This window comes from Pogona vitticeps, chromosome 1, assembly GCF_051106095.1.
Source record: "Pogona vitticeps strain Pit_001003342236 chromosome 1, PviZW2.1, whole genome shotgun sequence".
NCBI classification, from domain to species: domain Eukaryota; kingdom Metazoa; phylum Chordata; class Lepidosauria; order Squamata; family Agamidae; genus Pogona; species Pogona vitticeps.
The window spans coordinates 301454641-301468510 of NC_135783.1; the positions used below are offsets into that span (position 1 = coordinate 301454641).

General features: G+C 41.4%; 1 protein-coding gene across 5 annotated transcripts in view; it reads right to left on the reverse strand.

Annotated features, from left to right (window-relative positions):
• Positions 1-8324, reverse strand: part of TYRO3 (TYRO3 protein tyrosine kinase) — an 84425-nt gene extending 76101 nt beyond the window's left edge. For 2 of the 5 annotated variants that reach the window (XM_078391366.1, XM_020793740.3), the window contains exon 1: positions 7811-8324. In XM_078391366.1, coding sequence (XP_078247492.1) covers positions 7811-7904 — 94 coding nt within the window. In that variant the 5' untranslated portion in view covers positions 7905-8324. The remainder of the gene's footprint in view (positions 1-7810) is intronic. The other 3 variants (XM_020793741.3, XM_020793739.3, XM_072986241.2) reach the window with 3 other exon arrangements.
• Positions 8325-13870: the final 5546 nt, after the last annotated feature.

Below are 13870 nucleotides of genomic sequence, written 5' to 3' on the forward strand. Positions count from 1 at the left end.
TAATGAGCCCTATGCAAGTGAAAATATCTTGCATCAGTTACTCCTTATTTTCTTCCTGTTTTTCCATAAGCAACCAGCAGCCATTCACTGTGCACAGAAGTATGTTCACCACTCCCAGTTTGAAGCAGAGTGAAGACTGTAAGTGAAGTAAAATCTATAGCAGTAGTGATTAATACAAAGCTGGTTATATCTTTGTTCACTTGTCACCACTATCCTCTCCAGGGCTCATTTGCCTTTCCAGAAAACAAGAATGTAACAATAGCCATCCTATTCCAAATGGAAATGCTGTCATACAGAACACTGAATGTGTTCCAACCTCTATGATGCTGCTTACAAGGGCAGACAAATTTTGCAGAGTCAAAAAGATTGACAACTCAGTTCCGTTGTGAAGCTTTCAAAATGAACTCTGCTAGTAATACTCTTCCATAAAACTCTGTCCAGGCCCAATGGAAGGAGATAGTGGCATGGTGTTGCTGATGCCTCTGACAACATTACTAAATGGCCCATTCTAGGGCCAGCATCAAACAGTACTTGCTTGGCTATGGTCTCATGGGTATCGACACACTTCCTATGGAAAGTCAACATATCCTGGTTAGTGATTCAAGTGACATTTGGCCATTTTCCAGTCTTTCCAATAAGCTATCCATGTAATATTGCTGTAATACTAGCTGTACTACTGTTTTAACAGAGTGTTTTGACTACTGGCTATTAGCTACTGAAGCAGCAACACTAGTATCTGAGCAATACCACTTCAAAATGGGGGAGGGGTGTACTGGCATGGTTGAACAATGCTTCTTCTCTTTGAAAATGGTGTGTTAGGAAGCTAAGCAAACTGGCATCTAGTTTTCTATGTGAGTAGGAGTTTTTTCCTTGGAGGAAGTGTTCAAATATCTAAGCAGTGTGTACTCGTACAACCAAAGGCACAGATTTATTGTCACTGAGACACAGGCATACATAGTATCTGTCCAGCATAACATCACTGCTTGGCCATCAAATTGCATTATAATCACATCGACAAATTGGCAGTTGCTGATAATGCCTCACAATACAGCAAAAGTGACTAGGCAAGTTTTTGCTGAGCAAGAATTAAAAAGTGCTTGAAATCCAATTGCACAACACAAATGGACAAGATTTCTCCTCTCTCCCTCCATCCTCTCCTCTCTTCACATCTGCTCTGGAAGGCAAAGAATCCCTCCAGCGAAGATTCTGAAGGGAATGGGACTCTGAGTGGAAGGAGGTGATAGAAAGGGCCCTTTCCAAAAGCAGAAGTCCAGAGCAGAAGGACATCTGGCCTCCAGAAGGCACCTCAAGCACCTTCTGGGGGCTAGGCATAAATTAAACAAAGATACAAATAAATATAGCATAAATGAATAAACAAATAATGCAGCTCATTTATCAGAACATGCTCCACTATTTAATGCCCCTTTGAGAGAAATACTCCTAGGGTCTGCCTTATAGTCTTTTCACCACTTTTGAATCTTAAAATATTTAATCTGAATTGAATTTTATAATATTCCTGATTTCGCTCTGATTTAGTTTTCTTGTATGAAAGAAACCCCAAGAATTTTGTAGCTAACCTCCCTGTTCTTCACTACACAAAGGCAAGGGCAGATAACACTTCTTCATCATCATTTTTTTTTTTTACTATTTCACTTCTTCATATGATTTTACATTTTTACTGAAAATTGCACAGAACATTTTGATTACTGGGCAATACACAAATACTGAAAATAAATAAACAGAATAAATCCGTGCAACATCAGCGACACTCAACCTCTGTAATAGAAAAGCATTTTAAGCTTTTCTTGGATTTCTATAGGATTTACTGCTTATTAATTTACAAATTCCCATGTCAAACCCTAAGTATTTCACTCTTTTGTTGTACTTGTTAACTTAAGAGAAATTGCCAAGAGCAGTGAAGCTAGCAAAGTGATAGTTTGCATTTAGACACAATGTTTTATTGTTGTTGGGCTAAGGAATTAATCACACTAATGAGAAACATGCTCTAACCTATATATGACTAGTTATGTAAGTTGTGAAGAACTGCTACTTTGGTATTATGCATTATGGGAGGGAGGGTGTGTTCTGACACACACACACACAAATGTGCCATTTCTAAATTAAGTAATAAGAGGTTAGAGCATGTTTCTCATTGGTGTGATTAATTCCTTAGCCCAACAACAATAAATATATATGCTATATATAAAATCCATGCATCCAGTGACAGGCTGGCGAGTTTATGAATTTTTTTGTTAGTAGCAAAAAACAATCAAACAAAAAAAAACCCACACCTGCTCAGATTCCAACAATCCACTTGACTAAACCAATTAAATAACAAACAAAAATGATATATTTGGAGGAAACTTTAAGATTTAGCTCTGCACCCTTGCTGAGGTTCTAAAGCTCAGGTCACATTTAAAGGACAGTACTGAATAAAGTACAAGAACTTCAAGACAATGAAACAGCAGAGATTTTCATGGGACCAAGCGGATACACTTTTGGCTCCTGATAAAAGGAAACAAATGGTTGCTTAAGAAACAGCTAGGTTTGGAAAGATCAGAAGCTAATATTAACATATATATTACTTGCACGTACACAATGTATACACGCCCACACAAACTATATACATATGCATATTTATCCAATTTCTAGCTATAACTTACTTATTAAACCCTTACTCACAGAGGAAATTAAAACCTAGTCAGTAATCGCTCTTTACTACATAAAGGTAATGGGAATCATAAGAAGTGGCTCAGTTAAGTGGAGCAGCTGAACTATCCTAATGAATCTGCACTCAAAAAGAAGTGTGGCTGTTTATATACTTTAATTAGCAGGTGGAAAGTGTATAAAGAAATCACATTGATTATGTAACTATGCATCAAAGAAATAATAGATATTTTACTATTTCTGTGAATAAATAATATGTTGTTTGCTAGCTGACTGGTAAAGGTAAAGGTTCCCCCCTTGACATTTTTAGTCCAGTCGTGTCCGACTCTAGGGGGGCGGTGCTCATCCCATTTTCAAGCTGTAGAGCCAGTGCTTGTCCAAAGACAGTTTCCGTTGTCATGTGGCCAGCGTGAGTAGGGAATGCCGTTTTACCTTCCCACCGAGGTGGTACCTATTTATCTACTCGCATTTGCATGCTTTCGAACTGCTAGGCTGGCGAGCAGCTGGGACAAAGTGACGGGAGCTCACTCCGTCGCGTGGATTCGATCTTACAACTGCTGGTCTTCTGACCTTGCAGCACAGGCTTCTGTGGTTTAGCCCACTGGTTCTTAACCTTGGGTTACTTAGAGGAGTTTTGGACTGCAACTCCCAGAAGCCTTCACCACCAGCTGTGCTGGCCGGGGTTTCTGGAAGTTGCAGTTCAAAAGCATCTGAGTAACAAAGGTTAAGAACCACTGGTTTAGCCCACAGTGGCACCACATCCCCCTGATCGGTAGGCAGCACAGAAAGTTATCTGAGCTCCTATATTCATGAGAAAGGGTCGAGTTCACCTACTGGGTCCTCTCTGGCTCTGAGCAGGAGGTAGATTCTCTTTTCCCCCTTCAACATGCCTGCCCAGCTGAGAAGTGTATCTTGCCAACAACAAAAGGAACAGACAAAATCAGGTAGGAGATATTCAGTATGGTATTCTTCCTTTTGGAAAACTAATCAGCAAAAAGTAGCACAACACTAAAGACTCTCTCCTAGTTGCACTGCCATGCCATGTTCCTAAGGGTCCCTACTGCTGGTAAGGCACTTCTTCGCTAACCAATTAGGAATTAGTATTTTATTACCGTACAAATGAACTGCTAGCTTTGATTACAATTAAGTATTGTTAGAGACTTTTGCATCACAACTTCTTAACATCCAGTTTCAATAAAATGTTTTGACTGCTGGCAAAAAAACATTAAAATGCATTTTAGGAAAAAAACAGAGAGAGAGGTAGCTTCATGAAGAGCTGTCACTGAGTCCCTAGAAAGCTGTTATCTCAGAAGTCAGATATAAAAGACTAGAATAGGTTCTTTGGATCCTGATGGTATTTCGGAGTTGACGGTTCTAATCTGTGATCACATGATAAACATTCATTATGTTGACCATACTCCTCTCAGTATGGAGAGATTCCACTGTACTATCATGGATAGGAGCTGGTAGCAATGTGGAAGCTGTCAAAGCAACAGCAACATGCTTCAACTGTCACACAGGTAGAATCTTACTGGTGGCATTTCCAGCAGCTTGTGTTCAGCTATATCGTGACTGAATCAGCCATTATACAGCATGCAAACTCTGAGAATCCAAAGATTTTTCTTAATCATAATATTTTTTGTTGTTTTCATCAAGCTGATTATGGCTTTTTAGGGTTTTCTTAGCATTAGAGTACTCAGAAATGACCACGTAACATCCCAAAATCACACAGCCTAGCAAGATGTGTCTTACAAGGCACATATTTCTGTTTTTGTAGATCCTGATCGGTTTTGTTGGTTTACTTAAGGCATTTATATTCCACCATACATCCTGAGATTTCATGGTAAAGTACAATAATAAAAGCAATATGAAACAATTAAGTACTTTTAAAACATAAAGAGCTGCAGATCTTAAAAATAATTGCAGTAGAGTCTGTTAAAGCCATGATCCTTAATCCCCAAAATCTATAGTGTTCTCAAGAGTTCAGAATACAAAACAATGCCTTTTATTGAGTGGGACCACTGGTCCATTTGGCTCATTATTGTTGGCACTTTTTGGCAGTGGCTCCCCGGAGTTTCAGACTAGGAATATTCAACCTGAAGGTGCTAGGGGTTGAACCTAGAACTTAGCACATGCTATATGTGTGCTCCGATACTGAAACACGATATTAAAATATGAGCAGGTATGGTAGCAGTGAGACAATGCCCTGATAGGAGCAAGACTTAGTTAGTCCTCCTACTCTTGGTCACTATGTCTTGTCTGCCTGATACCACAAGGATCTGTTAGCCTTGTATGACACAGAGCTATAAACCTTATGCCAATGAGTCAGGGCTACCTTTCTCTTTTCTTATCTGTTCCTTTTCGTCAACTGGCATCTGTTCTTTGCCTTCTGTCTATAGATGACTTTGATTCAAAATCGACTCCAGGCTTTATCCTCTCTACCACAGAAACCATTTATCCTTGCAAACTGGTTCCAGAGGGATGCAATGAAGAAACTTCAGAAGATAATACTTCTGACTCAATTCATCAATTATTTAGAAACAAAGATGCTCATTCTGATGCTATACTAGACAAATGGATCATCACAGCACGAACACTGGAGTCATCAGATTTTCTCCTCTGGTCTGGAATTGGTAACCTGAACTAACTGGGATAGTCAACAGCGTTCCTATGCAGATGTTTCCTTCCTTAACAGATTACTGACAACCTACACCTTGGGACATTATACCATTATATATTAATTTTCATTTTGTATAAAAGTATTTTATTTAAGCTAGCATAATTTGCTAGCTTAAAGACCCTGATGTTGAGAAAGTGTGAAGGCAAGAGGAGAAGGGGACGACAGAGGACGAGATGGTTGGACAGTGTCATCAAAGCTACCAACATGAATTCGACCCAACTCAGTGGAAGACAGGAGGGCCTGGCGTGCTCTGGTCCATGGGGTCACAAAGAGTCAGACACAACTTAACAACTAAACAACAACAACAAGCATAATTTGACAGAAGGACAAGTATTTATTTTCTCACTGTAAAATGTTGAAGCAAGTGTAGAAAGTCTTAGCTGCATCTTTTTAATGGCTAGGAACTTAGAGGATAGACATAGATTGACCTTACACTACCAATAAAATCTTCTTCATGTTTATACAAAAGTAGGTCTCGCTTGTAATTTACATTCCTTATCAATGTAAATTAAAGTAGGAAATTTAAACTCAAAAGTTTTGTAAATGCAATGTACTAATACACTAGATTGCCCCTTTCTCGTGTGTTAATAAATATTTCGGAATATTTATTCTAAAAATCTTAAATGAATGCATAAAGATTTACAGATGTAAATCCAGATTCCCCAAGGCTTGGATTCCTTGAAGCCAGTATAAACAATTATACATTTATCACTGTTTCAAACACATGTATGTTGGCTTCACAACTGTCCTGCCACAGTGATGAATGCTGTTGTTGTTTAGTTATTTAGTCGTGTCCAACTCTTCGTGACCGTATGGACCAGAGCACGCCAGGCCCTCCTGTCTTCCACTGCCTCCCGGAGTTGGGTCAAATTCATGTTGGTAGCTTCGGTGACACTGTCCAGCCATCTCATCCTCGGTCATCCCCTTCTCCTCTTGCCTTCACACTTTCCTAACATCAAGGTCTTTTCCAAGGAGTCTTCTCTTCTCATGAGATGGCCAAAGTATTGGAGCCTCAGCTTCAGGATCTGTCCTTCCAGTGAGCACTCAGTGATGAATATTTGGTATCAAATCACATAGGGATGAAGGACTCTTCCTAAGCTGATGTAAATATTCAAAACAGAAACATAAATAAAAACTACTTAGGTCCTTTAACACATTTTAAGCGCTGGGCCCTTGTAAGCAACGGTGTCAGAACTCCTAATGACTATAATTCTAGCATCATGTGTTGTCTTAAAGGCAAGCCTCTTAAAGCAAACACACTCCATGGTCTAGCTGTTAAAATGTGCTTTCACACAAGAATCAAAGAATGCAGGAGTTCTCCAGATATTATTCTGGCTGGCCAGGCTTCCTAGGGATAATTGAGGGTGGAGTTTGGCAACAGCTTAAAAACTACAGGTTGCTCATCCGTATTTTTGAGTGTATAGATCCATACCTGGATGTTGTTATTCCCACAACCACCCAGTGTGACAAGCATAGAGAGGAGCACCTGAGGCTATCAAGTACTTCTACATCCTCACTTACCAGATCTGCAAACGTAAGGAGGCCACCTACTGAAGTGCTTAGAGTGGACCTATAAAAGCTTATTATGCTAGACACTTTAAAACAGACCCATTCATCTCATCGACAAGGTACGTAGGTGAGGAGGATCATATATATCACAATATCAATAATAGAGCTGGACTATTCCAAGAACAGAATGTTTCTTCTTCTGAAAGAGACCTACTTCCCCCTGCCATTGCAGACAAGGAGGAGATAGGGGACAGAGTCAAATCCAGATAATACAACTGGTAACAAACTATTGACTGTATTCCACATGCCATTCATTTATATGAAACAAAGATGATGATGATAATGTAACACTAAGAACATGACCAATCACTAGTTATAGATGACCCAGGGATATATTTTTAAATAAAAATATCCCTTAATTAAGTTTTGTAAATTCTTCTAGTTCCAATGAGCAATTAAGAAAAGATTTAGGTCAGTTTCACAACATGCTGAAATGAATAAGAAGGAAACGGTGATTACAGCTCCTAAGGGCACCAGGAGAGCCCTAACTTCGTCGGGGGGAGTCCTTTTCCCAAGAAGTAAATTCTCAGCAGCAGCTGGTTTGTTTTTAACAGATTGAACAGGAAGCCCACGAAAGGGCTCGCAGAAATAAGAAACAATTTTTGTTCCAATCAACCACAGAAGAACCGAACCGAGTAAACAGCCGAGCAGCGACACGACAAGTCCGGGAGTCTCCCCGGGGCCAAACTTGGAAAGCATTAAAAAGCCAACGCCAAAGTCGGGATGGGAGCGAAGGAGGAGGAGGAGAGCCCTCAAATGAATACAGTAGTTCAGCCGCCTTGCCTTCACCTCCCTCCGGTCGGAAAGAGAAAGAGGCGCCTTCCTTTCGCCCCTTCCCCGCGAAGAATAAGAAGAAGGGGGGGGGAGGATGATTCGTGAGCTGAGCAACCTTACCGGTTACAGCCGCGATGTCCCGCAGGAAGAGAGCCCATAGCGCCGGCAGCAGCAACAGGAGTCCCCGGATCTGCATAGTCTGCTTCATCTCCATCGCTTCCACATCATCATCTTTATCACCATCCTCTCCGCTCCCTTCAAGCCGGCTGCCTCAGCTCGCTTCCCCTCTCCCCCCCCCAAAAAACCCCACACACCACAAAACCTTTGTTGTTGTTGTTAAGGAAGAGGAGGAGGAGGAAAAACAGGATGGGCGGCGGGCGAAGCGAGGGGGGGGGAAACGGGGGCGGGTGGGAGGGGGGGAAAAAAGGCTGAACCGGCGATCTCCTTTAAGCAAGGAATTCCCGTCGGAGAGTCAAGGGCTGGTAGAGCGGAGGCTCTTCCCTCACCGCCGATCCAAACGGGCAAGGAAAGGGAGAAAAGCGGAGGTGGCAGAGTCCGGAACCACCACACACCGCCGCTCACGGCTCGGTCGCCTTACTTCTCTCCGCCTCTTCCCTGAGCTCCCAAGTCCTTCTCCAGCTGAGCTGAGAAGCAGGTCCCCCCCCTGCTGGCCTCCCTCCTTCAGTGCAGCGAGTCCACCGGAGGCGGGGCGGGAAGGAGGGCAGAACGGATCGTCGACCAGAAGAGCTGCTGCCGGGCTCGGCCGGGCTCTGAGCTCCCGCTCCCGCTCGCGGCTGCCCTTTCCTCGAGCGAGGTCCTCTTGGCTTCTTCGCTCTCTGTCCTCCTCCTCCAGGAAATGGCGCTTTCGGGAGGCCGGAGCAACCCTCCTCATGACATCACAGGCCTCATGAATATTGATCATACCTGTTTCTTATTTTAGTGGAACTTTCCCCACCACCCCCACACCCACCTCCTGGGAAATAACAAGCCTGGGAGGGACGCGTGTGGTTCCCGGGGACGGGGGAGAGAGATGGGGGGGGGGGTTAAGGTGAGAAGAAATGCGCGCGAACCGACTGTTGCACGAGCAGAGGGGCGCCCCCGCGCGCCGTTTCCGGGGCTCAAACCAGCCGATTAGTTCTTCCCACAGGAATCACGGGCCTGACACCCCAAAAATGAATGGGCCCAGACTTAATAATAATAATAAGTTACCGAAGCAAGCCAGTTACCAAGAGTAACTATGTTTTGGCGATCCCGCCCCCTCTCCACAGGTTATGCAGGAATGCATGCATGTAAAAACAACAAACAACAGGTAGTACCATGTGGATTTTGCAAACAAACAAAAAACCACTCCATTTCTGATAAAATCCACATGAATTTCATTCAGTCCTTTTCAAGAGTTTCTTCCAAGTTGCTGGAGAAGCCCTATGGAGGAGAGCTAGTTTTACCATTAACCAAAGTGAGGCTGCAAATTCAGGTGGCAGATCCTGGCCTGCAGTAGAGACAAAAAGGGCACTCAGAGCCCTTGTTCCGGCCTGTGTTCATTAAACTAGCCTGGTGCCTTCAATACAAGGGAGTACATGGCTTTGACCTCAGAGTTGAAGTAAGATTTGGTGTCTACAGTGGGGTCTCTACTTAAGAACTTAATCCGTATTGGAAGGTGGTTCTCAGGTTGAAAAGTTCTTATGTTGAATCTGCATTTCCCATAGGAATGCATTGAAAACCATTTAATCCGTATCTGCTCTTTTCCATCCATAGAAACTACAGTGGAACCTCTACTTAAGAACTTAATCCATTTTGGAATGGTGTTCTTAAGTTGAAACGTTCTTAAGTTGAAGCAAAATTTCCCATAGGAATGGACTGAAAACCAATTAATCCGTTCTGGCTGTTTTTTTGTTATGTAGAGGTGTGTTCGTACATTGAAGCATTAGTTCCCATAGGAACTAATGCAAAGCTGGTTAATACGTACTCTACCACTAGGGGGAGAATTTTTTTTAAACCTAAGATGACCTAAGGTTAAAAAAAGAGCAGGAAAGGTTTTTTTTCCTGTTCTTATCTTGGATTTCTGTTCTCAAGTAGAAGCAAAATTTAGCAAATGGAGCTGTTCTTAAGTTGGATTGTTCTTAAGTAGAGACGTTCTTAAGTAGAGACCCCACTGTACTCACGCTGGCCACGTGACCATGGAGGATTGTCTGCGGACAAACGCTAGCTCTATGGGTTGGAAACAGAGATGAGCACCTCCCCCTCGAGTGGGACACGACTGGACAAGTTTTCAAGGGGAACCTTTACCTTTACCATAGTTAGTTTCAGTATATGGAAAAGGACACCATTTTTTTCACCTTGGGTAGAATACCTTGGGTCACCCCTGTCATGACATCAGTACTGGCTTGTTACCTTGAGTATCCATTTCATTCAGCAAATATTCACTGGCCAGAATCCATTGAATAACTGGTGTGGTTCCAAACAAAACAAATACTGTAGTGTATTTCAGGGATGAATAGCCAGTAGTTAAGAAATTGGCATCAGCACTTCTTGCCAAGTCTGATAAGCAACAGGAAGCACAACTGTCAACTTTGTAAGTAGTGGCAATTTGCTGCAGAGACTTGGATGGATTTACACTGGCTGGGATAAGTAAGAGGAGTCAATCCTTTCACCCCCAAGCCCTCTTATTGTTCACGTGTCCCTTTTTACTTTGGCCAATAAAGCGACTGTGTGCACAGCATGTTGTATTGTAGCTGTTCCCCACTTTTATTTGTAATGGCTGGAATGGAGTTTATGGGTCATGTTTCCCTATGAGAGAAAGTGAAAAAAGGTGGAGAGGCTCACATTTTCTCCACTGCTTACAGAGGGTTCCTAGCACAGATATAGGTGACCAGTTGTTTTCTCTGGAGAAGAAAGCCACAGAAAGAATGTTGGAAGAGGGGTATTAACAAGTACCAAATAAAATATTGGTGGGGCTAAAATGTACGAGATAAATTAATAGTCCAACCCTATATACATTTACCTGATAGTTCCACAATGCTCCATGAACTTTCCATATACTGTAAATATATATCTGTAACAGATTGAAGCCTAAGGCCCAGTTACACATTTTTGTACTTTGGAAAAAGAATTGCACTCAAGCTTACTACATTTCTGTTGAGGTATAAGCTCCTGATCCAGATGAGGAAGTCTAATTCAAGAAATGTAAAACTACATAATGTATTTTTAAAATATTTGCAGTGGTGCATAATTATTTATGTTCCAAACATACTCCAAATGCTGCCCTTCTCTATTTCTAGAAAAGGGGGATAATACACTTATGAGATGGTGCACTTGTTAAAGAAGAAGCAATAGAGGTGCATTTTTTTCTTTTCGGATACTCATATGTACTTTTGCACAGCCCCCAAACAGGAACTGCCTAAGACATTGTGCAATTTGTATCCTGTATGCTTGTGCAACAACCCAGTACAAGTGTACAGTGTCCAAGGCTAACCAAGATATTGTAGCATCTGAAACACACAAGCCACTCTCCTGACAGTTAAAAAAAATCACAATAAATAACAGTATCCTATTCTTTCATGTTACCCCAAATCAGCTGATTAAGGCAGGTCACCTCATTTTGTCTGACAGTATAGCCAGCCCATGCTGTTTGACAGATAACTGTTTATTGATAACAATAACAATACCTCTTCTTGACTTCTTCTCACCCCTGATATTTTCAGCTTAGGTGTGGTTGATTCAACAAAGAATTGATTCCATTCTTTTTTGTAAAGATGAAAATTTTTACACCAATATTGTTGAAATAGTTGAGAATTAAGTAACATTCTGATTTATTAAAACTAGGTGAAACAATTGTCAAAACTCAGATATGTTCACTGTTGTACATCTATATCAGGAATTGATTCAAATACATATTTTTTCCTAGTTCAGGCAACACACAAACTTATGTAGATATAATTTTCATAAGAATGCAATGTATGCACAATTGAATTTCATGGGAAATATCTCCATGTAATCAAATATAAATGTACTGTAAATCTGTTGTTCAAGGAGTACTGAATTTTCCAGTTTTTTCTTATTAGAATCTACCATCTCTGTTTTAAATTTCTAAACAATCAGATTCTAGTTTTCTACTACCTGGAGACATTCCATCTTCCTTACTGCTTTCAATTCCTAGATTGGACGCATTGCAACCTTTTGGCTGCATTTATGTGCATAAATACATACAACCATGTGATTGATTAGGCATCCTTCAGTCTCGAGAGACTATGGTAACGTGCTCTGAATGGAGGACTTGGAACAGCATCTAGTGTGTCTGAGAAGGCCAATTCGAGAGTGACAATCCCTTCCACACCGAAGACAAATACAATCTGTCCCCTGTCCAGCTCCCTGATTTGGCTGGTTTCGGGACTGCCTCTTTGTCTCAGCCTGCTGGACAAGGGTCTCTTCAAATTGGGAGAGGCCATGATGCCTGCCTCCAGGCTGCCTCCAGGTTGAATGCTCGGATGTCAAGGTTTCCCATCTGTTGAGGTCCATTCTTAAGGGCTTCAGATCCCACTTGCAAAGTTCCTTGTATCACAGCTGTGGTCTCCCTCTGGGGCACTTTCCCTGCACTAATTCTCCATACAGAAGATCTTTTGGAATCTGGAGTTAACCTCGAGGCAAAATCCAGAGACCCAGAGGCAGTTCATGTTGTTCTGGCAACTCCTGCGACGTCGCTGGAACCAGTGTATTGGGTCTTGCCTTCCCATTGGACTATTTCAGCGATGTGGAGAGGGGGGATTTGCTGCTTGGGTAACAGCCTATCCTCCATATTATTTTACCCAGGCTTCGTGCTCTGGAGAGGACACTTCAGCTTCTCATACAACCATGTGATACGTACTTAATAATAGCAACCCAGGTCCCAGGATACTGTTGTACTTCCTTTTGCACTTTCAACTAGGTAACCATACATGTATTTAAGAAATGTATGCCATAGGTTAAACATGCCATGCAGGATCTACTGCCAATAATGAGATCCCATGACAGGTATTATAATAATAATCTTAATCTTAAAACTGCAGAGCTGAAAGTATGCAAGAGTTTCTTGGTGAAGAATGTGAAAAAGAGTTTTTGAAGGTAGATTATTACAGACATTGTACACAAACAAACATGTAGCAAAGTTCCAGTATGGAGATGAAGAATAGTGTTCCAATTATAGAAAAACAGAAGAGTATTGTTCCCCTCATTCTATATGAGAGTTCACTTTGCTATCATTTTGAAGAAGCTGTAGTTCCAGTGGTTCCCAACTTTGTATAATCCATGTGTTCTTGGACTGCAAATCTCAGAATCCTAGTGAACACAGCTGGTGGTGAAGGCTTCTGGGAATTGCAGCCAAAGAACACCTGGGTTACTCAAGATTGGGAACCACAGCTATAGAACATGACCAGAATATAGCTAATATGTACTTGTGGAGAATGAGGAGATGAGGCTTGTAAATTTTATGGAGAGCTCTCAGTCTTTCCACCTACAATTCAAACTAAATTTGGAAGTAGAGAAATTAATCGCGAGAGAGAATAAACCCATTTTCTAATGAAAGATTCCACTTTATACAGTGGTTTTTCAAAACTGCTTTGAGAGTCCCGTGCATGTTGGAACCTTTCATAATGCATGGAAGAAGCTGCCTGGGGAGCTCAGGAGCAGAGATGTGATAGGCAGGGTAAAGGAGAGATACTTCTTCTCTACCTTTTCTCCATGATAAATCCTGCTGCCATATTTTAAGATGTTTTAAAGAAGATGTTAAACTACATTTACATAAGTTTCTATGTGACTTGAAGTTAGGCTTGTAGTGAACAAACTATACTGGACACAATAATGAAGACTGACATTCTGACCTCCATTGTTAACAAGATCCAAATCTAATTTTAGGATAGCTAACTATACTAGTCTGTTGTATTTCTCATGTGTATTTCTTGTTGGTTGCTATGACAACAAGAACCAAGTTTTTTTCCTCCTTGTTTTTGCCAAGACCATAGACCATGAATGCCTTATAAATGCTTTGGAAGAATTACCTAATTTCTGTCAGAGTGGTTCTTAGGGTGATTAAGCAGCTCTGTCTAGCTACTCAACACTTAAAGGGAGTTCAACACTGCATCATTCATAAAGAGAACAACCCTCTCATTAGCTTAAGATTCTCAGACTTATCTCATAGATTGGTGTGGG